We start from the raw sequence: 26,860 nt of genomic DNA, 5'->3' as shown, positions 1-26,860 counted from the left end.
ATATTTTTATAAACAAAACAAGAACTCTCTGGACTCCTATGCTGTGCATATTGAGCTGTTGACTAGGGCCTTCTAGATGTTAGAACTATTTCTTTGGGCTTGTCTTTACTGAAGGCTTGTTACATAATAAATACCTATGTAGGTATTAGTTGATGTCCTTTAGTCCTTCAAAATGAGGTAGTTAATTATTTTGTAATTACTACTTCAGATTTTGCTGTAATGTTTATTCTGGGATGTAGATATTTGTAATTTACTTGAGCATGTCTAGCCTGATCTCTAGGGTAAATTACATTTTTTTTCAATTTGGAAAAAAAGCCAGTTCAGAATTGCCTGTCTAACTTTGACAGCTATATTTATGGCAACATAATTTGTTCAGTCATCTTGAGTTTAAAATATAGTGTAATGTGACAAACTTATTTAACACATGCTTAGAAAATGGTATGGAGGAGGTAATTGAAGAAATGAATTGTCATCCTTTGAGACTGAGATTCTAATGCAAATCTTGTGGGAAGGGTTTTGGGGATTTTTTGTGTGTGGGGGGGGTGGTTGTTTTGGGGGGGTTGTTGTTTTGTTTTATTTTATTGTTATTACTTTCTTTTCTCCTAAAACTGAATAACAACCTTTTAAATTAGTTACTTAGGCTAGCTTTCTGAAATATTTGTTTTGCCATGTTTTTTGACTGCCTGTTTTGAAAGGAGATGCTCAGGTGCCACCATTGGTGTTGAAGCAGGACAAAGGGCCCTGTAGCTGCTGAGGATGAGGGCAGGAGGATCATCACAGTGGTCAGGTAATGAGTCAAGCTTGTCCCAGCTCTGCCTCCCATGTGCTCAAAAAGCAGCAATTCACAGAAGGCACCAAGCACCTCCCTGCTCATGGAGAGGAGAATCTTAGCTACAACTTTTCGTCACATTTCTTACAGTATCTCTGAAGTTTTCCTCCAAACTAACACTTTGATTGCAGCTGTGTTGGGAAAACGAGTCTTTGGAGTTTTGGGGATGAGTCTGTGGCTCTGCGCCTGCAGCAGCTCAGAGGCTGCAGTGCCACTGCTGCTCCTCTGGCACACTGACCTAGAATGCTGCCCTAGATCTGCTTCTGAGCATTGCTGTAGTTTTCCCCTTCTAGCTTGTCAGAAACCCCCTCAGGATCGTAGATAGTTGCAATGTGATAAATTAGCTGCTAATTAGTTTTCTTCTAGAAACAATATTTCTTATGTTTTAAATATTTTTTTCCCTTCATGTCTTGACACTTTACTTTCTCTGACACATCATAGTGTTAATTAATCTCCTCAAGTCATCTGTTTGTGTAAATACAGATCCTTTAGGTTATCTTTTTGCTTTCTATTTAATTTTAGGTTTGTGAACTGTAAACTATCAAAAGTTCATTGATTATTAGGAGATGCAAACTTTTATAGTGTCCCTTTATCACCAATTTTTTATTTATTGCATACTTTTGTTGTGATAAATTGCAACACAGGCTTTCATGCACAGTAGTTACTGTCAAGTCTCTTCATACTGGAATCTGTCAAATATGAAACTCTGACTGTGTTTTGTTATGGCCTCTGCCTGAATGAGAGACATAAATAATGATTTGAAATAGGAAGGGATGCTGGTGTCTAGTCAGAAGGGGCATTCACCTTTGAAATGGTGAATGCAGTCCAGAAATCATAGCAATCTGCTCCTTGTTTAATGGCTTACATGGAATGATTCTTCTGGTCTTAGCCCATCCTCTGAGAACAAATGATAATATTATTTTTAAAAAAACAAAACAAACAAACACTTCCCCAACAGTGTTAACACTTGCTGATTTGCTTTGGAGTAAGAAGTCTGAGAAGCCAGAACCAAAATAGGTTTTTTTCAGCATTTCTGAATTCAGCATCTCTCCTTTCTTTTCAGATTTAAGATCCTTTGCAGTTTCCTTCCAGCAGTTAACCTTCTGTCTGGATAAATATCAAAATCCAACTGTATGAGAGCTGTAGCCTTGTGTTAGCATTATTGGGTGCCACTTCAGACTAACAACCTTATAGTTTCTTAGGTTATGGTAGATTCATCCAGTATTGCCTAGTGTGGGTTATCTGTATTACTCTCTTTCATAAAAGCAAGTCCTGAGCCATCTCTGATTTGATGGACCACTTCCATTCTCAGAAGAACTCTGTCCTGAACAGATGCTGTTCTAACCATTCTCTTGCAACTGAACAGTTGCCTCTCTAGGAAAATGTTACAGTGAAAGGATACTAAAAATATTTAAGAATATGTATGTTCCCAAAAGATTTCTCACATAATTGCTCAATTTCTCACAGGTAAACTACTTTAACATTTCCTCCCTGCCTCAGTTTAACTTCTCTGGTACTTGCTTTCTTTTGCCTCCATTGGAGTGTTTGAAAACCTCATTCCTATAATTATGCATCCATCATTCTTTCTCCTGCAGAACCTTTCTGCAACTTCTTCAGATTCCTCAATTCTTCCACTTCCTTTTGTGGCTTCTTCCAAATCTCTCCACCTTGGTTCACCTGAGACTAAGATTTAGTAGAACTGGCATTAGTAATTTACAAAATTTACTCTGTCTTGGAGTGTTTTCCCTTCACAACAGACATAGTTTGGTTTTCACAGAAGTCATTGAAGTTTAATGATTCTTGATTCCCATTGCCCACCCAAAGAGCAGTTTGCAGACAAATGTCACCAGCCTCTTAGGAACAGAGAAAGAACTTGTAATATAACCTGGGCATGGATAGACAGATACTCAACTGTGGCAGTTGATCTACTGAATAATCTGAATATCATTAAATGATTTTTAGGAAGCTCTGTTCCATCACCTTAAGTAAAATTTGGGTTTGAAAGATTTCCTTTATACAACTACCTTGATTACAAAGCAGACATTTGAAAACATGACTGTATATTGACAATAAATGCAACTATTGTACTGGGGCTCTTAAAATCTAGAAAACAAAACTCAAATTTTAACATACATGGTTTCACCTGGTCACTATTGTATCCAGCATAATTTTCCCTACTATAACCACTTATTTTTGTCCTTTTTCTGTCAAAAACCCTGCAGGTGTAAAGTGCTGAAGTTTGAAAATGTTTTTAAAACAGAGTGTAAAGAAATAAAGAAAAAACATTTTTTTGGCAGGAGGTAGATTATTTCTTGGGTATAATGATCTAGAATAAGATTGACATGCTGTGTTGAATGCAGAGCTGATGCAGAAGCATTTTGCTTCTAACTAAATTTAATCATGAGTGCAATGCTTTATTCCCATGGTGAAATCTGAAACTTTGAGCTGAAAACAAAACCTCTAGCTGCTAATTATCTATCAGAATATGTCTTTCAGATTTAAGAATGTGATTTTGGAGCTGCTTATAAGAGTTGTGTGTAATGAAGAAGTTTGTCAAGCATTGACCTTTCCTTGGACCAAACAAAACTGTTTTGAGCTTGATATCCTAAATTTAGTCCAAGTTAACTTGTTGGATATAGGGAAAAAAAATATATAATTTAATTATTTAACTTACTAAGTGTTAAACATACAAAGTACTGAAAATCATGATCACAGTTTGTGATGTAATGAAGCCAGACACTTTGCAGACAATTTTCATTCTTGGCTATTTTTTTGTTTTACCAAAAATATAGTTTTCAGAATGTGCTGAACATTAAGGTAAATTTGGTTGCACAATGTTTCCATAAAGCTGTTGCTCAAAAAGAAATAATTTATTTTCCTCTTTACTTTTCACAAGAACATAATTTATTGTAGTTTGTTCTAACATACTTCTGTGCAAAAGTAAGATTAAATTCTCCTGAGTTATGAGAGCATAATTTTGTGGGGGAAAAAAGGCTTTTATAATTATGCAAATATTTTCAACTAGGATTTCTATATCATGTGTTTGGTCTTTTTAATACCTTCTAATCACAACATTTAAGATAACACTGACCAGATGTAAATCAGTAATTAAGAAAAAATAATTACTGAAGGAATTCTAGATCAATTAGACATGGTCTAAAAGCACATGACTTGTCATTAGTACATGTTTTTAGTCGTGTATTTGTAAATACTTTTGTGTTTGCAGAGACAATGGATCCTTTTGTATTTGAGGCTTTGTCAAAATCAAGGGGGGAGGGCGAAGAACTATCAACTTTGCAAAGATTATTTGCATACTATTACCCCTTATTCTTTGCTTTCTGTCAATTTTTAAGCTTGCTGTGGCCTACTTTAGAGTCTTATGATGAGATTAGGAATTTCAGTGAATTCTCTGTTGTGGGATGCAGTAGTTTCAGCCACTTGTGTTTATGTCACCATTTTTTGTTTTACTGGGAATAATGCAGTTTCTCATGACAAGCCTTTGAATTCCTTTCTCTTGATTTTATTTTGATTTTTCCTTGATTTTTTAAAATTTTTGTTTGTTGTTGTTTGAGGGTTGCTTTTGTATTATTTTTGATTTATTATATAAGAGGATACTGTCTTGTTTTCATGGTTTTAAGTTTGTAATTTATATCAGACAAAAACGTAGCAACTGCAGGTTTTTGTACCATCCTTTCAGCGTCAGACTTATGAATTCCAGGGCAAAGTTGACTAGAAACATTTGTCCTGTGCCAGAATGTTGTAGGTCTTTGCCAGGATATTCTTTTTGTCATTGCAACTTTGTCAAAGTCTGGTAGTTGCTTTTATTTTTGTCAACTTAGATATCCTGGAAATACAAGTATTTCAAGCTGCTTCAGTAGGAATCAGAATATATGAATCCTGTCTTTTAGTTTATGAATAATTCATAGTTTTGAAAAGTATTAATTATCAGTTCCTTTTCTTTAGCAATTCTACAGTTTAAAAAAAAAAAGTATAAAGTAATAAATTGCAAAAGATGCTTCCAAATATGGAAAGCAGGGTTTTAATAAGGGAGGAGACAAATGTGGAGTTTTTTCTCATTTGCTACTACCCTAAATTCATGAGGAATAAGATAAAATATGTCTGTCTGAATTGTTCCATTTTTGCTATGCTATACTTTAGGTTAGCTTTTTTACTGCTAAAACCAGCAATATTTTCTTTTTCAATATTTTTGAAACAAATTAAATATATTTCAAGAATGAATGAAGGAGAAAAACCTACCCCCAAACCAGAAAACTCAGAACACACTTGTCCTGTCATGCAGTTCCACTTCCTGTTCCTAGCTAGACAAGTTTTAAATAGGGCTAACTTTGATGAAACCGGGTCAGCCCTGAATATTTAATGTAAACCCCCAGTCCTGATGGAGTATGTTCAAAAAGCAAACCAGGCAAAGCAAGGTGGAAGGTTGAATGGTTAAGATGGTATTTTAATCTTTGGCACATACTTGCCCTACATTAGAATAATTCCATTGTTCAGTTTAGTATTTGAAGTGGTTGACCAGTCTTCACACTTAAGGTCAGGTCCTTTCTGTGTCCCAGGTGCTACTGTGCTGCTTTTACAAAGGCACAAATTAAAGATCTCTTTAATTTAATTCTAATTTTTCCGTTGCTACTTGATCACTTTATGTGGCAGTGTTGGTGGTTTATTCATCCCTTAAAATGACAAAGAGAGGGTAAGGAATTGAAACAGTAAAATAGAAATTATGGGGTTAAGATGAAAATAAACTTTCAGGAAAGGTGAAACATTGGTAGGAATATTTCCAAATAAAATTCATAATGTGTCTTCTCATATCTATTCCAGCTGAAATGCAAAGGCTGCAAACTTTACAAGATGTACTTGAGCAAGAATATTCTGTTTTGGCTCACTTGACATCTCCCATCCTTCTTGGAGACTGAAAGTGTTAAATCATCTAATTTCCATGCATTTTAGAAAACAAGTATGAAAAGTCATAGCACTTCACTGATTTTGCACATATATAATTTCCTTTCTGTTACACCTCTGTGGTTTATATGCAAGACTTCAAGGATTAGGTAGGATTATGTTGGTCACATAATGGTATCTCTTTCTGGCACAACAAGTAACCAAACCACCAATGACTGTAATTATCATAGCCATTAACATTACTGCTGGCTGGAAATAATGAATTTCAGTCTGAGCCCAGCAGTGATTGCTGGCTGAACTTTCAAGCAATCCTAGTGAAGTGGAAAAGGGATTCCTTTTAATTTGGATGGTAATTCTGGAGTTAATAAATAGCATTTTTTTAATAAGGGAGTTGAAATTATTTAAGTAAATTAGAAGCAAGTTGCAGGCCTGGATGCACCTCTTACTTTCCTTTTCCTTCTCAAGTTTAACTGTGTGTTGTGCTGTAAATCCTTTCCTGCTCTTATTACTCCTACTTTCTTTATTAAAGGAAAAAATACATTTTTCTTTGATTTGGCCTCTTCAATTTGCTCTTAGGAAAAGTTAGCCCATTACAGGCTAGGTGTGTTGTTGATTATTTGCACACCTGTAATTGTTTTAATTAGTGAGTGGGATTATTATGTGGCTCAAAACCAACTGCTGAATCAAATCCAATACAGTGTTTGTTCATGTATGATGCTCCAGGGATTCAGTATTTCATAGAATCACAGAATATTAAGGGTTGGATAGGCATTAAAGATCAGGACCCACACATGATTGCTTTTGGATCCCATGAATTTGTGCACATTTAGATGTACAAGTTCATATATACTTGATTGTATATATATATATATATATAGCTCTTGACTAGTTAAATTCAGAGTTGTTGGGCAAATGATTTTTGAGAAATGGGAAGAGAATAATGCAGAAATATTAAATAATGTAGTTCTAGTCAGTTCTTAGTCAGACATGACTAGGGAAATGTTTGTGCTTAACCATCTTCAGTTTCACCATTTGGTTTTGATCTCAGCAACTGATTTTTTTTTTCAGTGCCTTTGAAAGTCTTTTCTTTAAAAAGAAAAATATCTCTGTATAGTAGATATGCCACTTAATGCTCATCTCATCAGTCCTAAGGGCTTGTTTCACTCACTTTTAAAAGCAACTTTGCAGTATACTGTTTGTCTCATTTATTAATGTTCAACACCTGTGTTTTGCTGCTGGAGCTGAAGTTGAGATCAGAAACTGCTTGGTGGAGTACAGACACTGAAAAACTATCAAGCTGAATCAAGACACTAATGTCTGCATGAGTTTCATATTCTTATTTCAGAAGGTCTTTTCAAGCATGATAGAAAAATATGGTTTTGTCTTTTCCTTACTTTAGCTCCTGGACAAATCCCATAAGGTCTATGTTATTCTATTTGTAGGCTGTTAATTGTAGGGAAAAACCCCACAGTATTGAAGAAAATTAATGATTTTAAATCAGTGCATTAATTCCATCAGGTGTGTGTGATACAATGAGGTGTGGTGGCTCTCTGTGGCTCTGTGGCCAAGTGTAGCCCTGGAGCTACAGTTTGTCTGCTGTCCCTCCCTGGGAATGGTCCCTCCTGGGGAGGAAGCTCTGCACTTCTTGGCTGAAGGTCTTGCCTTGACTTTTCATTTCCCTCCATTCCCTGCCTGGTCCATGCCACATTCAAGTGAATTTTGGCAGTGTCTTTGTCTTTTTCTTTTACTGTGTGAGTTTTGTAGCTTGAGTCAGTGCAAGACAAGCACGTGGCATCTGGCTTAATGGTGTGGACAGTGGCCAAGTGGATAGATTGCAAATCTCCTTAATTTGTGGTATCTTATTCCAGCCTTGTTCCTGACCTGCTGGCAGACACTGGATTGACACAAAAGTCTTTTTACTGTCTCTGCCAATTTTTCTTAGGTATAAAAGTGAGTTTTTGTTTTTAAGTTTTAGGAAAGAGTCCTGTAGGTTCTTCCAACTGGAGAAAGGTTAAAAAATGCCATAATACTTAAAGACAAGAAGTCCTTGTGTCTGTTTTGCCTGGCACTGCCCAGCTACTTGTTAAAACTCTGATTAGTTTCACTCAGGAATTATTTTATAGAGCCAGATGATAGTTTGTGCCTCACAGTACTAATTTCTTGGAATGATATCATTGTTTTTCATGTTCTTCTGCACCTGTGGTATGTGAATGTATTCCTAGGCCACTGTGCTAAATCTAGAGGAAGGATAGAACTGTTACAATGGCAGTTATTTTTAGTGACTCTTCCAAAGTGTTAAAAACCAAAAGAACTATCTTGTCTCTTGAAATACTCTTACAAAATAAAATAAAATAAAAAAAGGATAAAAGATGAATCAATGAATTGTATTATAAACCTTTAAGGAGTACTGTAAACCCTCTTCACCCTAAATTTTGGAGTAACAGGCACTATTCTGAAGCAAGCATGAGCAGAAAATGAAGTTTCTGACATTTCGAGAAGAACCTACACTTGGATTTTTGAAAATGCACTGTGCCACAGAAACACTGTTAAAATTGTATACCCAGGTAGGTTTTTTAGAGCTTTGAGTAGGGAAAAAAGTGTATGCACTTGTTATATTTCTATTTGGTCATTTAAAAATAATTTTAGGATTTCTTTAAATATCCCTGAAGTTTTAACTTTACGGAGATTATGGATTAGTGATGGAACCCTGCAGGGCTAAATACACTGAATTCTGTTTGTTCAGCTGTTGAAATCAGGCTGAAAAGTGCAGTGGTTATTTTCAACCATTAAACCTAATAAACCAGCTTAAAGTCAGAGTGGGATGTTTAAACTTGCATTCACCTGTCTTCTGAGGATTTTCACAGGAGGAAGTAGTTTTGCTTTACTAGTCCTGATAGCTATGTTCCAATGTTTTGAAATGCCTCTCAATTACACTGGATCAAGAAAGTTCTGCCTCATTTAGGTTAAAAAAGCATATGCCAGGATATTTATAAGTGATTTGTAATTGTCTTCCTTAGTTGCACTTAATTCCACACCTTGTCAAATTTCCTTTAAGGAGATTTTGTGATATTTTTGTCTACAGAGAATTGGCTGATCTGTGGAACAGGCTACAGAAGCTCACAATTGCAGTTTATTTTTTGTGTTAGCTAAATTGCACAATTTGCTTATTGCATAAGTTGACGAGGTTTTTGTTTCAATTTTGAAAAATACCACATTGCAAAAACTTAAGTGTAGCAAAAAAAAAAATTTGAAATATATTAACAAGTAACTAGCAACGTGGTTAAGGCTCATAGCTCAAAAGCAGAATGATATATTTAGTTATTAAATGCTATAGAGAACATTGCATGGCGACTAAAGTCAAAGTAAACAGAAGTCTTATTGGTAAAAAGAAAGTACTTAAAATACATTTATAATATGGTTGAATATCAGAGAAATACAGCTTAGCAGGAGACTCAAACTCATCTGGAATACAATATCAGACAAGCTGAAAAGCAGTGTCATTGAAAATTGCAAGATGTGTTGAATTTTTATGTTTTATTTATGTTTCTAGTGTGTTTGTGGTTTTTAAAATTATCTTCCACTGATGACAGGTCAAATACAGACTTAAACCTGGCCCTTCCAAAGGGAATAGAACACAGCATACATTACATGGAAAGTATTTCATCTCTATGGTCAATTGACAGACCCAAGTTTTTTGTGGAAGAAGGGTGTCCTGGTTCTTGTATTAATAAAGAAAATTTATGCTCTGCTTTTCTTGGCTGCCTTGAATGCTATGTATTGCTTGAATGGGAGCAAACAGTGCCATTTTAAGGGGAAGATAGTTTCATTTACTAGAGTCTTTGATACCAAGCATATGGAGCTTTTGAGCTACTGCACTGTTGTCTACCTGTGCCTCTCATAGTTGATGAAAAGTAATTGCACAGTGGTTCTCTCTCTTTTTTTTTTTTTTTTTTTTTTTTTTTTTGTTAGTCAATAAGACTACAGCTCTTTCAAGCTTGAGTTTGCTGCTAAAAGTTTGTTCATGTCTCCAAAATGATGTCTCCTGAGTTCAGAGAACTATGGTATGTTTTAGTGCTTTTGGGGAAGAAAGAGGAGAATAGGGAAATGTGTGGTTATTAGACTTTGGACCATACCCACTGTTCTGACATTATTATTCAGCATTCAGTTGTAAGTACATACTCTTGTATTCAAGGCCTTCTTTGAAATAATTGTCATCCTATTATTCTGGAAAGATTTAACTGTGTTCTGGAAGATAACTCCTGTGTTTATGATCATGTGAGGTTTTTAATTTTCTGCTTCAGTTTCTGCTGGCTTTGCAGGGATATGATATGTAGCCAGCAAACCATCTGGCAGATACAAAATTGCACCATAGATCCATATTTGAAACAATGGAGAACTTTGTGTCTCAAGTTTTTTAGAGGTTTTGGTGAGCTGCAATGAAATTCAAAATGTACCTAGGAGTTGCTATGAGATCTGGCATACACAGTTTTGTTGGCTTTGGTAGATCTCATGATGCACTTGTGCTGTGGGTACATCCTAGAGTCACAGCAGCATTTAGGCTGGAAAAGATCTCTGAGATTATCAACTCCAGCCTTCGATCAGTCACCCCCTCTAAACTAGATCAGAGCACTAAGTGCCATATCTAGTACTCTCTTGAATACTTCTAGGAGGGGTGACTCCATCACCTCCCTGGGCAGTCTTTTTAAACATTTAACAGCCCTTTCTATGAAGAAATTCCTCTTGAATTCTAATCTAAACCTCCCCTGATGCAGCTTGTGGCTGTTCTCTCATCCTCCCTTCTTTGTCACACCTGACACTTACAGGAAGTTAGGAAACTTAGAAGGAAGTTAGAAAACCCCTGACTTATTTGCTGATTTAATAGATTTTGTTCAGAAAATTTGTTTCCCCAGAGGCTATGAATGCAGCATAAATACTTTTCCAAGTAAATAGCTGTAACTCTTTTCCTTGATCATGCTATCAATAATTAAGGCAATTCCTTAACAAAGTATAACAATTATTAGAACTTTGGAAATACTTATTCTTAATAAAAGTCATCACCATTTTTAGCTAAAAGAGGTTGTTCTTACAGATAGTGTCATCTGAACATAACCTACTTTTTTCACTTACTCCTTTCTACTAGCTAGATTAAGTTCTTGCTGTTTCCAAGTAATACAAGAAAATTCAGATTTAATCCTTCCTGTTTAGTGTGGCAGTCTTAATGCATTGATACTGCATGTCTAGCTCTACAGAAAAGAATTAAAGTTAGACCAACTAGTTGAAATGGCTGCAGACTATTTCTTTTATCATACTTTGATTAACTGCATGAAGACTACACCTGTTTTTGTGGAGTCCATCTTGCCTTCTTCAATGATGTCTGTGGTGGGTTTTACATTGTCATTCCTCCTCTGTAGAGGGCATTCCTGGGCAAATCAATGAGAAGAATTGTGTCATTTATTCATAAACTCTTAACTTGTACTAAATTTTCTGGACTTGTAAAGACCACCTTGTTTTATTTCTTTTTACTTTTAAATTCTTTGTTCCAGGACTAAATGCATCTCAAGAAAATGGTCTTAGCAGAGACAAGGTGAAGGCATAAAAATATCAAGCAGGATTTCAAGGGATATAAAGGGATTATCTAGATATTTGATGGAAGAAAGAAAACAATTAAGGGAATCTCACACCTGCAAGGACAGGGACACTGGTGGTGCATGCTGATGATTATTCCAGTTTTGGTGTTTGCAGCTATTCTCAACAGCAAATAGATATCATCATCTCTTGTAACTTTTAGTGCTCTGTTTTAATATATAGGTATGTATATGTAAGGCATTTATCATTATTCTTCTATTAATAAGCATATTAATATAAGGTAGCCAAACAAAAAGTTAACAAAGTTGTTTGCAGATATTGGAAGAACCAATCAAGCCGTCATCAAAGAGATTATAACATGCCTGCCTGTAGCTGAGATGCAGGATGAAGAGAGCTTGACAAGCATTCAGACTTCCACACTAAACTGATTATCTGTGTTAGAAATGTCCCATGGTTTTTGGCAGCATTGTAATCAGGGATTTGAAAGTGATTACCTTGCTGAATTCAAATGTTGAGCTGGGCACAGGAGGGAATATGATCTGCTGCAGCTTCATATCATTTGTGTATTTCAGACTTGGCATTTGCCTTATCTGTACATGTACTCATTGCTATTAGCATTAGGCATTCCAGATTTTTGTTTTACAGGCAACTCAAGATTAGTTTTCTATATCTATCCTGCTTTATACAATATTTTCAATGCTTGGACATTGATGCAAAGTTTTTTAAGTATTTTTGATGTGCCTTGACGTATTTTCATCAATACCTATTCAATAAATATCTATATTAGGGAGGTTCCATTCAAGCTCTTGTCTCTTAAGAAAACTGACTGCTGCTTGTGAGCAGCACTTGAGGTGTTTGAAAGTCACACTGAGCTGTCATTATCTGAACTATGCATTTGAGTCTTTTAATTGTGACATACACAGGCAACAGAACTCACATTCTTATATTTCAATACAAATTTGAAATCCTGGGTAATCTGCAAGAGATTTAAGGATCACTTCTGTTATTGAAGCTAACGTTTGTATATATATTGTGTTTATTGAAAGGAGATTAAATCGATTCCCCGCCCTGCTGTCTCTTTTCTGTCACTGCCTTCATTAGCTCGTTGCTGGTTTGCAGAAGCCTCCTGGGGTGGCTGTGGGCAGCACAATGCATTATGAACAGATGCCTGAATTAACTCGTGTGTTAGGAGCATGAGTGTGGAGCTGTGCTGTCCTTCCACTCCATCCAGATCAATTCCTGTGTGGCCAAAGCTCAGTGCATGTGATGGCCTTTTACAGCTCTGGCCATTTTGCATTAGCAAAGCTTCCTGCCTCCATGTGTTTCTGCTGCTAGAAATCCTGCCTACTTGGAAACCTGAAAAGGTTTTTCTGCTTCTTTTGAGGAGAAAAGTACAGCAGAGAGGGTGACAAGAGATTTCTTGTTCAAACTCTCCCACAAGAACAAGGGCACAAGAAATTGCACTGTGGAATAAAAGGCAGACTTTTTTTTCTTGAATGAGCATTACTTTAACTGGAAAGCTTACTGTGAGTTTTTGGACACTCATGATGGATATAAATCCTAGGAAAATTTATAGAAGAAAAATGCATCCATGGTTATTAAACACAGAAATTACTGGATGCTTGCATTGCTTGCCAGTGCTCAGTAGCTTCAGATGTGAACTTACAAATGTTATGTTTGGGAGAGTTGTTGACAGATTTTTATTCTTTTTCAATAATGGCTTTCGTGAAGATGATTTTGCACTTTCTGCAGCTGCTCACAGTGCCAGATTTCTGTTGTATTTACTATGCATAAAGCCATATCAAAGGATAGCTTTTATATTTCTACAAAAGGGCTGCTGAATCAGAACCTTCCTCAAAGGTAATATATACATGTCATTACTCATCAACTAAAAACCTGCATAAAAGCAAGTTCAGTTTTATATCATCAAGTCAAAATACAATATTAATGACTGTTTTAACCAATATAATAACTTCATGATGTTAGAAACACCCCAATTTAATTTGTTAGGTTTTTTTTTAACTGTTGACTAGAAGCAAAACTCCTTGAAATAATTGTTCATGAAAGTCTCCATCTCTTAAGAGAATGGCACTTTAAACTCCAGAATAAAAATTTTAAAAATTGCTTTTGATACCAAGAGGACCCGATTTCAATTATAGAAGATAATATCAGGAATCAATAATAGCTTCTGGCCATCTGTTAGGAAGAAAAGAACAACAGTGTCTGCCTCATTAGTTCTTATATGCAGATCTCCAGTTATTTCAGGCATAAAAATTTTAAGACTATAACCCCAAGCAAAACTTTGAAGTGGGCCAACCACCCCTGTTGCCAGCTAATCAATTCCTTTTCTATCAGAGCATCTTGTTCCCTGTCAAAGCCAGTCCCTCTGACAAAGTGTTGCCACCCTTCAAATCTGATCATCTAATGTGTACTTACCACATTTGTATGCTTTGTATGCCACCTCTCTTAATTGGGGCATCCTGACTTAGGGCATTGAACTAGTGTATTTTTTCCTCAAGTATTTTGCATACAGAATATGGCCAAGCAGTAATTAATTATTAAAGTAATTTATCTTCTTCTACCTCATATCTTTTTCCCATTCTCCTCTCTTTGGTTGAAGGACTGTTTTTTATTATGTGAAACCCAGGTATGCTTTTGTCATACAAGTGCTCATTTTTGAACATTGAACAGTTGCTGTAGATGTGACTTCATTCCTTTATATATTGGGAGTGTATGTTCTGCCACACAACCGAGAACTGAATGTAATGTGTGTCTCCTTTTGTGGTGTTGAGCTTAATTCTAACTTGTAACAAGGGCATCTTGAGCACCATGTTATGTCACACCCTTTCTGGGGAGACATTTTCCTCCTGTAAACATAAAGTCAAGCCAGTCATGAAAATTGCTTGCTCTGTCTCAAATCCTCTTTATAATGCTAACTTGATGGTAAGGCTTGTGTACAGTTGCTGCAAACAGAAAAACACTTTGTTTTAGTTTTTAGAACAGCAGTACTATCAGTGCTCTAGATGAGCAGCACCTGCACCAAAACGCCCCACTTAGTTTAGGCTTTAATTAAGACCTTAGGCTTGGACAGATGTTTTTAGACACCAGACACTTTCATATGTAAAACTGTCCAACAGTGAGCACATCCAACCAGAGATTTTGAATGACAGTACAAAGGTGAATTTTGTTTTGAGAAGCTGGACTTAGGACCAAAGCAAACCAAATCAGAACTGAAGTTGCTTTAATATTGCATTTCATTATAGTTCTCACCATATTATTTCACCTTCTGTAAAGATTAGGGTTTTGTGTCCTGTGTTGCTGTCTTGCTGTCTTATTCTCTGAGCACCCTTTGGCAGACAGAAAATATTTAGTAAAGCCAGCTGTCTGCAGTATTTGAACTCAGTTTCTAAAATATTTCTGAGTACATATCCTGCTACAAACTTTTATTGTGGAGTTCCATATTTCTCCTGTGGCCGAGAGGTGATTGAACAGGACATCCATCACTGTTGCTGAGCTTGGAAAGGACATTTACACGACCTTCAGCTACTACAATGACAAAAAATGTTTCTAGATGTGGTTTTGATACATAGCTTCCAGGGACATGCATGTAACAGTACATCTGCAAAGACTGCTGGTGGTGTTAAATGATCTGTATTTAGAGTAGATTTTTATTCTCCTGCCCATCTTCCTTTTTAAGGTGTCTGGTATACAGTTGCAATGTGAGAGAGAGAAAGTGGTAGTCACAACAGCTATTGCTGTCAGGAGAATTAAAATGGAACATATATGGTGCATATGGGTCAGTGAATGCTGTATATAAAATAAGTCCAGTTCTATGAGTATAATAAATATGTACTGTTCTAAGCTAGGTTGAGAATACCATAAGCCATGGTCACTGCAGAGTGATTAATTATATACTACTACTAGAAGAAAGAATTAAGGAACATCTGCTTTTGCAGAGCAATGTGGTCACTGGAGAAAAGAGTGAGACATTTAGGACATGAAATTTGTATTATGGCTTACTTAAGAACCCTGTGTCCTGGCTGAACCCTGGGATCTTCTCTGGTGGAACACCAGCTACTTCCTTCCATGCCTTAGGTTTTATTCTTCTTGTAGTCTACTTATGTACATGCAGTGCAGATGAATTAAAAAGACATTAATCATAGAATAGATGACTCTATAGATTCTGTAGAGTTCTATAGCATCTATAGAACCACAGAAGAATTGGAAGGGACTTTAAAAGTCATCTTGTTTCAACCCCACTGCTGTGGGCAGGGACACTTTGCTCAGAGCCCTATCCCAAACCTTAAGTGTTCACAAGAATCCACATCCACAACTTCTCTGGGCGACCTGTTCCAATGCCTCACCACCCTCAGAGTAAAAGTTTTTTTCAGTTATGTAAACTAAACCTATCCCCCTTCAGTTTGAACTATTCCCCACTGTCCTATTGCTACATGCTCTTGTAATTAGTGTATTACTATTATCTATTGTTCCCAGTTCTAGCAGTTGCTGTGATGGCCACCTTCTGTCTCAGTGCCAATTCCGTGGCATGACTTCAATATCTCAAAGTTAGCTGAGTAAACGTTTGTGAGCTAAGTTTATCTGTGGGTTCCTGTGATTTTCATTAAATCCTCTGCTGCTCTGCAGTGCTCTTTATTTTACTTTGATTGACACTGCTCAACACCACAAGTTACCTGTTTTGAACTTGACCTTAGTCCACAAGAATCCGGGGAGAGTTTTTCAAGTGTATCAGGTGAATGTGTTTAGAGGTAAAGATGATGCCCTCCTTTCTTTCTTTCTTTTTCTGGTACTCTGCAGGTCATCCTTCTAGAAGATATTTCAGGGTATAATTTTGTTCTTCTATACATGCTCTAAAATTATTTATAGCTATTTTCTACACTGTGTCAGATTTCAATCTCTTTTTGTCCTGAAAGTTTCTTTTTAATCTATTTAAAAAATAAAAAAATTTTAAAAAAGAGAAGAGAAAAAGAGAAATATCTCTAACAACTCTAGTAACTATGTAATAAAAACTGGATGTCACAGAAAGTCAAATCATAACAATGTGTCAGGATATATTGGCTCATAAGGACAAAATTAATGGTTTTTTTTTTGTTTGTTTCATGGGGTTTGAAAACAAGACATCTCAAAACTGTAGTAATAGGTGAGGGTTTGGTTTGGTTTTGCATACTTCTTTGGTTAATTCCTTAATGTTATTTCGGATGCTGTACATACTATTTTAATACTTCATATTTAAATTTTGCTTCTTTCAAACTAGAAAGTTGACCAAACTGACTTCTGTCATTCCAGTGCCAGAACAGAATTTAGATGTACATTGCATTGATATTCAGGGGGTTTGCTTTTTTTTTTTTATTTTTTATTTTTATTTCTTCATAGTTAATAAACTATTTTAGTATTGAGATATTTGTAAAATAATTAATTGGAAAATTCTTGGTTTTTTCTTGCTACTAAGCTGTTTTAAAAATGGTGTGCTTGATCATGGTGTGGAACCAAAGTAGCTTTTTATTTTATGCTGCATATCTCACAATATTCGGTTTGGTGTAAAAAACTTAAGAGTGGGAGTAGCACCAAGATGAACAGAGATTGATTCAATATATTCTTGAGGTGGTTCAATACTATACTGGTCTCATGTTATATCAAACTCTTAGTGACTGCCCAGGGATATAATCTCACAGGATTTTTTCAAAGGGATAAAGATTGTAGGTTAAGCACACTGATGATTTTCTTATGAGTGAATACAGTCAGCTTTGAAGTCTTCAAATTATGAAGAAGGATTTGGCAAAAATGTAATTTTTGTGCATTTTAAAACATCCCGTCCCATAGCATAAACCATATCCTGTTGGTCTACTCTTAAAATCTGGAACTTTCCTCCAAAGGTTCACAAATGAATTTTTGGTTTCTGTGGTTGCTGACAGCTAATCTCTCCTGCTGCCTGTGATGCACAATGTGGCAGGCACAGATGGTGGATGACAGGTTATGTTGTGTTTGAGTGTAGTGTCTGCCTGTGGCAGGCTAGACCTCCAGCAGCAGGCAAGAGTGAATATATGTCCTTGCATATATGCATATCCTTTTGGCTTTCATATGTGAAGTTGTCTTGTCATTCCTCTCAGTGGAGTTTCTTTTTTCCCTATGAGATTTGGGGTTTCCTGCCTTGATGGTCAGATATTTGACAGTAGTTAGGCTGCTGTTAGGCTATAAAGTCTTTGTGTGCCTCATGTTGAGGTGGATAGGCTGTTTTCCTCTTCCACTTCAAAATTAAGCTCTGAAAGAAGGTTACAATACAGAAAAAGAAAACAAAAAAAAAAGCACTACTTCTCGGTCTCATGGCTGAATTAGGCAATATTTTAAATCAGCATTTCAATACAGTAAGAACAGGACTGAATAGCTGAATTGCTAGCTAACGTGTAAATGAATTTTTAGCATTTTTAGGAGTGCGCTCTTGTGAGGCTTTTGGGTATTCTGTTTTGATTCTGAGTGAAAAAATAGCTGTCTACTGTCTATTGTTTTAGAACTAGCAATATAAGACTTAATATTTGGCTGTTGTAAGTGTTTGGGAGCATCACTGTTCTGGTGGATGTTTTATCTCCAGCTCCATTTCAGTAACTCTTGTCCCAGCCTGAGCTGATGACCTCCCTTCAATGGCTTGGGTGAAGCTGCAGGGGAAGCTGAGTGTGCATTTGATGTATTGGAGTGAACAGCACTCTTCAGTGGTCTCCACCCCCTAACCATTTCCTCACATTTGGGGTTATATGGAATGCTGGGTCTATAGCATCCATTAAGCAAATGTGAAATAAGGTTTTCTTTTCATGGTGTGTGAGTGGTATGGATGGCAAAAAAAAAAAATATTGGCACATATTGGCACTTTCAGCTTGCAAAATTCTGAGGTCTGATGCATGTTAGTGTAAGCATTTGGAATAAAAGACTTTCTGTCCTTCAGGGTACTTATGATCTATCTAACAGTGTTCTCCAGTACAAGCTTTCCATTCATGTAGCATAAGGCTGTGTTTAGATTTTTTTCTGAGTCCTGTATTTTGAATTTTCTGCTCATAAAAGTGGCTCATTCATTCTTTTTTTGAGTTTTTTCCCAGCCTATTAAATTTAAGTAATCCTGTTTGTTCTAACATGTAACTTCTCACAGTAATATACTATTTTGTTAACAATAGGAATAATAATTTGTATTGTAATGTAGTGAATAATTGAAACATGTTGTATTTTTCAGTAATTGCTGGTTTTCGAGGGACAGTCCCACATGGCCTATCACTGGAGATTGGAGACACCGTTCAAATATTAGAGAAATGCGATGGTGAGTTCACAGGTGATTCCAGTGATAATTAAGTTTTGTGTATTGGTGGCTTCAACCCCATTGATATTAATTTATTTTCTAAAGTAACACATTTTTGAAGTCAATAATGTAATACATTTTGGCCTCTTAATTTTTTTCCACTGTTCCAGTGAACTCTAATATCTATAATAACAAATTTACAGTGCAATGATTTTTATTTAATCTCTTAGCTTAATAAATATTTACATAAGATAAGAGTTATAGCAGAAAGGAAGTCTCTCATGATTCTTCTGCTTTCTTGGTTTTTTGAGGGAAACCTGGCTGCCATCAAGACATTTTCAAATTAATTCAAAGTCACAACTTAAAAAAACCCCAAAAAACATAAAGCAGTGTAAGCATTCTGTTCTGCCTCTGTTTTTAGAAGATGCTAATATAATTTTAGCAAATGTCTGTTGCTAGTGTCAGGGAAATAAAGTTGCATTTTCTTTCCATAATCTGCCTCCTTAACACAAAAAAATCAACACATTGATTTTACAATATTTTTATTATTATTTTAAGAATTTGGGATCATATAGGTTTTGGTATTTTTTAATATCGTATCAGAATTATATATGGTTAACTTTGTAAGAAACCTTCTTTTTGGAGGTATAGGATCTATTCTGTTGAATCATGTACATTTTGGATTTTGTATAATGTTGTGATTGATAGATGTAGAGCCTGAAGTCCCGAAAGGATTTATCAATGTTTTGAGTTAGTAAAAAATTATTTCTTTTTTGACTAGTGTGGTGTCCAATGTAGAATTTACCTAGGTTGCATTGTTAGAAATATTTACAGGTACAGGGTTTAAAAGTAATTCCTGAAATTGTGTGAATGAAGTCATCCAAATGTGAACTGGTTTAAATAAAGTATCTTTCACTGTATGGAAAAATCTTTTAAATTAATATAGTCTGACAGCACTGTGGAATTGTCATATCTGTCCAAAAGTGAAAGATGAAATCTGTTTTACATATGTAAATGATTTTCACACTTTAAAAAGCAAAATGTGCTTTCTTTACAGGATGGTACAGAGGATTTGCCTTAAAAAACCCCAATGTTAAGGTAAAGGTCAATTGCAGTTTTGCATTCTTGGGCAAAAAAAATGTGTATTTACTTTTTAAAAGTTAATAATCTGCTTGTACGTGCATGATATTTACTCTTAAAAGAAAACCAGAGCTTAGTTTTAAGTGTATTATTGGTACTACTTTAATTAGATTTGGACATGGATTACCCTTCTGAAATGCTTCTATGTATTAGAAGAATACATTTTACAAATCCAGGGCTGTGGTGAATTTTCTTTCATTTCCGAATTTTAGATTTTCCACTCAGAGGAAGCTAAGTTGAAGGGAAGAGACTACTGAGAATACAAATTGTAAACACTGTTGGAAAAGTTGGTTAAACTGTGCCTGTTTTTCTTGATGCTATGAAATAATTTAGAGCAACCAGTGGAGACACATAGCTTATAGGAGCCACATGCAGAGTATCAATTGAATAAAAAATATGTGATGCCATGTAAAATATATGGTTCATTTTGGTCTTCTTTGATGTGTAGTCTTTGATTTCCATAGTAGCATAGTATTCTAAATGAGACTTTACTGATTTATTTCTTCAGCATTCAGACATGAAAAGTTACTGGAATTTATGTTTTAGTGTCTGCTCATGTTGTATGTTGTCTTATTTGTCTTTCTGTTTTCTTAACCTCTCCTGTTGTCTTTCCTCTGGGATTGTACAGATTTTGTTTTTCATGGGAAAGATCATAAATTATCTGTTAATCCTTTAACCTGCATTACAGCTTTGCTCTTCTTTTTCTGTCCTCGTTCCTAAGATTCTTCAGTTGCAAAAAAGTCACATACACAATAATTTTTGAAAGTTTCTAGGGGCTCACATCAAGTCATTGGTCTTTTGTGCCAAGGCCTGTGGTCTCTAGTCACATAAATTTCCTTTCTTTATACGGGAGGTCAATTCAAACAATAAATTTAGCCACAGAGTCTAATTTGATATTTACTACTTTGACCTCATTGATGTATGTTGCAGTTTGATCTACAAGATATGAGCAGTTGTGGTTTGTTATTGCATCTTCTGTGTCTTTTGTTGCAATTCTCACCACATGCTTGCTGTCAGTCTTGCTTTGTGGTCTGTCAAATGTGTGATGGAAGTTATGAATAGGTTTTCTAAACATGACTTGATGTGTGAAGAGATGAGATATATATTCTCTGTTTTCCTAGTGTGAATGCAAACAGTTTTCTGAATTGGATTTGTGAAGGGAATCTCTCCAAAAGTGAAATCATAAGAGCACCTTGTGGCTCCTCTTGTTATTGGTATTGCTCTGTCAAGCTTCTTGCCTGGTTTTTCTGCCAGCTTTGGCACTGGAAGCAGTTGTGTGGCAGCTGGTCTGCAGTCAGGGTGCATATGCAGCCATCCTATTCCCTGACACCTTGTGTTACACCTGCAAGGCTGTGTCCTGCTGCCCTTGGGAGGAGCTCCCCTGAACCACTTTGCTTTACAGAGGAGTAGGAGCATTTAAAAGGGTAGTTGCCTCTGCATAGTAGATTTGGTTTTGTTGAAGGTCTAATGGCACCTCAGCACAAAGGAAAGCTGAATGCAGCTGTGCTTATTATAGAGACCATATATGTGTTTTCTCTCACTGCGTGAGCTGTAGTGTACTGTCTTCCCAGCCAGAGGCTTGGAGCTGACTTGCTTCATGTTCTCATTCTGATTTGTGAAGGTCAGTGTGCTCTAAGGTAGGACTGTTGCAGCAATGCTGTGTGTTGGAGAGAATGGCAGGGAGCCCTGAAACATCTGGAAAAGGACTGCTCCTGGCAGACAAGGGCTCTTTGACAGGCACCTTCCACCACTTCCCTGTGCACTGCAGGCAGAGTAGCCACCAAATGAGACTCCTTTTTTATTTTCTTTATTTATTTGACTTTCTTTTTATTGAATATTGTTAACTTCATTTATTCTGCTTAAAAAATCTGCTGAAAAATCCCTGTCTGAAAATCCTTATTTTTAAGATGTGGTTGACAAGACCTTGTCCCCCACAGATGGTCTGTTTCTTATCAAGGCGGGAATAATAAATAAAACTATCTGCCATAAGGGAGCTCTCAAACTATCTTCTGTATGTTCTACATGTGTTTATCTTCTAATTTTCTGAAGTGTTGAAGAATTTAAACTCTACCGAATATGGCATTTTAGTTTCTGTTAGAGCTATACTGAGTTTTTATTGCATTCTTTCCTTGTGTGTGTTTATTGTTAATTATTTGGAGGATTTTGAATTTGCCATGCGCTTGCATATTGAATGATACTTAGTGGAATGTCAGACTCATGTAAGGGGACTTTTTTTACTTAAACTTTTTTATTTTTCAGGGCATATTTCCATCTAACTACATTCACTTGAAGAATGCATGTGTTAAGAACAAAGGGTATGTATGAAATATTCTTATTTCAAATATTTAAACATGATCAGTTACTTGTACCAAAAATCTTTTACTTATAAAGCAAATGATTTAGTTATGTTATCATATCTTCAGCTTACTGCCAGAGGACTTGGGATGATTGTCTTTAGCTAACCTGATATAGTCCTGCATGGTCATAAAACTGGAATACTGTATCCAGAAAAGATACTGAATACAATTGGAAATATAATTCCATACTGTCTAGAGAAAAGGGAAAACAATTATGTTAAGTTTAGCTTGAAAATGTCGTTGCCTTAATTTGAAGAAATTATTCTGTACATAAGCTGGTTTTTAACTTACTGTTTAAGATTAGGTGTTTTCTTTGAGGGCAGTAGCTCTACCATGGTAGATAGTTGCCATTTTACAAAAAAAGGGTAAAATAATATATCAGTTCGATGGCAAAAGATTTTGCTAAACCTGTAAATGAATAGAGAAACTTTTTCTTTTCCTTATACAGGTGATGGAAAGCCAATATTTATTTTTGACAACAGCTGAGGTCTTTTCACATTCAGAAGAATTGATAAAAATCAATCATTGGTTAAAATTAGTTTCAAAATATTGTTTTTGAATACAAGTTGTCTGACTTTAAAAAAAATACACTGATTTTTTTTTTTTTGTTTTACTATGCAAGACTTACATTGATGGCATCACTTTTAAAAATTTGAAACTTTAAAAAAATGATCAGTGATCTTAGCAGTTTTTTCACAGTTTTAATTAGTAATTGTGCATATTGTATCCTTTATTTGGATTTAATGATAATGATAATGAGAACTGATACAAAACAGTTGGAAACCAGTTTAGGTGAAGACATTTCTCATATTAGATAGATGCCTGAACAGAAGTACCTTTTTCATGGGAGCACGAATGTGTTGAAGATCCATTATTCATGATGAGCAGAAATAATGATGAAGGCTGTAATAATATTAAGTTTCATTCTCACAGGTGAAAATGTCCCCCCGGTTACTGTTAAAATTCCTGCTCCACTATGAGGTTACAGTCATATGTGCTTTGTCATGCCCTGGATTCTTTCCTCCTTTTAAAGTTGGAGCTAAAACTGAAGGTTCAGTGAAGCAAAATTATAAGCCATCGCAATAAAATAAAGTTTAAAGGCAGAATAATTTTTATTAGTGGACTCCATGAAGTATTTGCATGGAGTTCAAGCCTTGTTGCATCTATTTCCTTTGTTAGTTTGTTTCCCATTCAGGCCATGTTCCCTGCTGCACATCACAGCCAAGAGCTGTCACATTGTTATGTTAATTTGGTAAGAGAGACAAGATATCCTGAAAAAAGTAATCCAGGCATGAAAAGCTGAAGTGTCAAGATCCCTTTGGAAACTATGGGATTTATTCTGCTATCTAAGTTGTTTTTGATATACTTATCTTATAATAAAAAAAACCTCACCTTGACTTCTCTAGGGCCAAGACACTGAATGGGGATTAAACTATTTTCACCCCAAGTTTTTCCATGGGGCTTCAATAAATATACAAGTAAAAAGTGTCATGCTCTGAAGGAGTGCCCATGTAGGTTGACAGACATCACTGGTGGCAGTAGGAAGTCTACATATTAGTAACTGCAATGGGATTAGTAATGATTGTGCCATATCATGTGTTCTTCTGCGTGTTACAGACAATTTGAAATGGTTATTCCAACAGAAGATTCTGTTATTACAGAAATGACATCAACTCTAAGAGACTGGGGAACAATGTGGAAACAACTCTATGTGGCAAGTACCCTGAATAATATTGCTTTGATTCAATGTCATCTCAAAAGATGCACTGTTGTTTAGATGCTCAGGTTTAGTTGAAGCATGTATTTCAGAAAAAAACCCAAAACATTCAGTTTGACTTTTAATTGTTTTACCAATACCTTGAAATTGTAGTTTGAGCTTCATAGTGTTATGAGCATGTCTCTTCTGTTCACATGAATAATAATAATTTACTTCAGTAGAATTTTTCAGGTACCAGGACACCAAAGATGCACCTGAATTACTGTTTATTCAATTTGGTTTTTTGACTGCAGAAATGAAAGCTCTGATGGAAAATTGTGAAAGCATACTGTCAGTATAGCTCTCTATATTGTTCATACAAAGTCCTTTTTGTCTTTTGTTTCTAATTCAAGGGCTCTTTCTATGGCCTTTTTCACCTTTGTTTTCTTTTACTTGTAATGTTCATATTTCCCTCTTATTGTTACAGCAGTTGTTTCTCTTTTGGCAACATTTTTCTTCACTGCTGTTGTTACTGCGTGTTCAAAATTACCCTGGTTTTCTTCCTTTCCAGACAGAAAGCCAAGACAAACAATAAATTAATGCCCTTTTAGTGAGCTTATGAAGTGAATGAATGTGAAGTAAAAGGAGGAGATTTATCAAATTGCGATTTTTCAGAGTGCTTGGAATATAAGACTTGTTGATGGAGAATAATGGTAGTTATGCAGAAGAAGTAGCTGAACTTTATTTTTATGCCTTTTATTCATAGGAAGAAGGAAAAAGTAAATGGGCAGGAATTAACAGAACAAATCTAAATAGAAGTGTTTTTTCAACTTTGTGTGAAGAACCAGTTAGATGATGGTTGTAGTAATTTTCTCAAGTTAAAGCTTCTCAAAAAGCTATGTAAAACTACTTAGAATTAGTGAAGGAAGAGTTAATAGAGTCTTCCAGAACAGAGATTTGTTTATGGGAAATTGTTATGTCCTTAGCTGGTATATAATTAGAGTAGGAGGATGTGGTTTCAAAGCAGTCATATTCACATAATTTCTTCTTCACAGTTAGATAAACTGTCTGGACAAGATTCTGTCTGCGTGATACTATTTATGATTAGGTGGTAGTTTGTAAAGTTACAACAATGTAAGGGAAAATATTAAAAGAAATTAACACTGATTCAGAGTTTGAATGCTCAGAGCTATTGTTTTTTCTATCCCTTACGTGTATGAGTTCAAATAGTCATGAAATATAGATGATATATTCAGTTTGGGTGAGACAGCAGCCCAGAATGAACATGCCCTTGGAATAAAAAGTGTTGTGTTATGAAGCACATGAACTTTTTTGTTGAATTTTTGTCATACCTGTCATGCACACTAGGTTAATGTGAGAGGGACGCAAGAAGTTGAACTGGAATATTGGAATGGGTGTGGTGCACAGACAGGGTCTGTGGCAAGGTCTGAAATTATTTTATATGCCCTCACTCACATGCAGGTAAAACTGTCACAGTGTAATGGGGAATGAAAGACTAAGTAAGGGAGAAAAGGGATTTTCCCAATTCCCTCATCACGTATGCATTTATTAGGATTACCAGCTCGCACAGGTGATGTAGATGCAGTGCCATTTTTCTCTCCCAGAGGAACGAGGGGGATCTCTTTCACCGGCTGTGGCACATCATGAACGAGATCCTGGACCTGCGCAGGCAGGTGCTGGTGGGGCACCTCACCCACGACCGCATGAAGGACGTCAAGCGCCACATCACCGCCCGCCTGGACTGGGGCAACGAGTGAGTGACAGCAGCAAAGGGAATGCAGGAAAACGGGAAAGCCAAGCCTGTAGGCTGATTGTGGAATGTTGAAATAAAGAACAAATTTCTAACAAGTGTTACCTTTTTTTTTTTTTTAACAGACTTTCTCTTTCATTGTTTATATGTCCATTAGTAGAAAGTGGCTTATTGATTCATTCTGCCTTTTTTATCAGTATAGTTTGTAGCAGTAGTATTATCTATAAAGAATTGCATTGGAATATCTGAAACAGCATTTTAGATCTTTTCAGTACACACAATCTGTGGATAATGCATTTAGCATAGCTTTGTGTTCTAACTGAAACTATGTTGGTTCACGTTGCTTCTTTTTTATGTTGGTCACACAATTTAGTTCCCACTTGGGCATCTCTAACATACATCCAGCTACTACACTCTGCATCTTTTTTTAATCTGAATAACTAAAATGAGCTAACACAAATAGTATTATCTTACTTTTTTTTTTTTCCTTTTTTTAACACAAGAAAATGGTTGGACCACCAAAATGCCAGAGAGTCTTCTTTAGCATATATTTATACAGCTAAATGTTAACTAAAGAAAGCAATATTCAATAGTAGAATTTACTGAACTTCCAGGATTTCTCCAGCTGTCTGAAAGCATAAATACCTAACAGAGTGAAAGGGTTGTGACTAAATGTGTATGATTACCTGTCTGCTTAGAATTTTGCAGTAACTGAAAGGAATTAATTGTGAAGGTCATAAGCATGGACAGCTCCTGCTCTTTAAAACATATTTTTGAAAAACATTCTAATCTTTTGAATTTTCCTAAATTCAGCTGGTCTTCATGTACTTTATGTGTTCTTAAACATTATTGCTTGCTGCTGTGCAGGAAATAAATTGTATTCCTGTTGATTCAAGCTCAGTTCCTTATTTTGTTCAGAGGATGCAGGCAAGCATCTTTGATACCATCCAGTCAAAACTGAAAATAAGCTGATGTTTTGGCATTTAATGGATTTTCTTTTTATCTTCCTTTCCATGGTTGCTGTTCAAAATGACAGTACAAGTGCTTCTACTGAAGCATTCACAGTACTGGTGCATTCACACTGAAATGTTCACAGTAGTACGAAGTCCATTGCACATTGTCCACAATGTGAAACAGATATAAAAATTGTGGGAAAACATTCTATTCGTGTTGATGTGGAGAAAGGGAATGAATCAAATGTGAATGGTGGATATGGCCAAAATAGATTAAAACAAAACCAAAGTTAAACAATTGTAGAGTACCAATT

The 26,860-nt window shown here is 35.7% G+C and overlaps 1 protein-coding gene across 2 annotated transcripts in view; it reads left to right on the top strand.

The window, feature by feature from the left end:
* DOCK4 (dedicator of cytokinesis 4) overlaps positions 1 to 26,860 on the top strand; it is a 221,593-nt gene that overhangs the window by 60,172 nt on the left and 134,561 nt on the right. For both annotated transcript variants that reach the window (XM_079303581.1, XM_079303580.1), the window contains exons 2-6: positions 18,567 to 18,650; positions 19,687 to 19,727; positions 22,029 to 22,084; positions 23,744 to 23,840; positions 25,448 to 25,596. In XM_079303581.1, coding sequence (XP_079159707.1) covers positions 18,567 to 18,650; positions 19,687 to 19,727; positions 22,029 to 22,084; positions 23,744 to 23,840; positions 25,448 to 25,596 — 427 coding nt within the window. The remainder of the gene's footprint in view (positions 1 to 18,566; positions 18,651 to 19,686; positions 19,728 to 22,028; positions 22,085 to 23,743; positions 23,841 to 25,447; positions 25,597 to 26,860) is intronic.

The sequence above is a fragment of the Erithacus rubecula genome, assembly GCF_903797595.1.
Source record: "Erithacus rubecula genome assembly, chromosome: 4".
Lineage (NCBI taxonomy): Eukaryota > Metazoa > Chordata > Aves > Passeriformes > Muscicapidae > Erithacus > Erithacus rubecula.
Note: the sequence above shows the minus strand (reverse complement) of the source record. Positions and strands in the feature narration are given on the sequence as shown.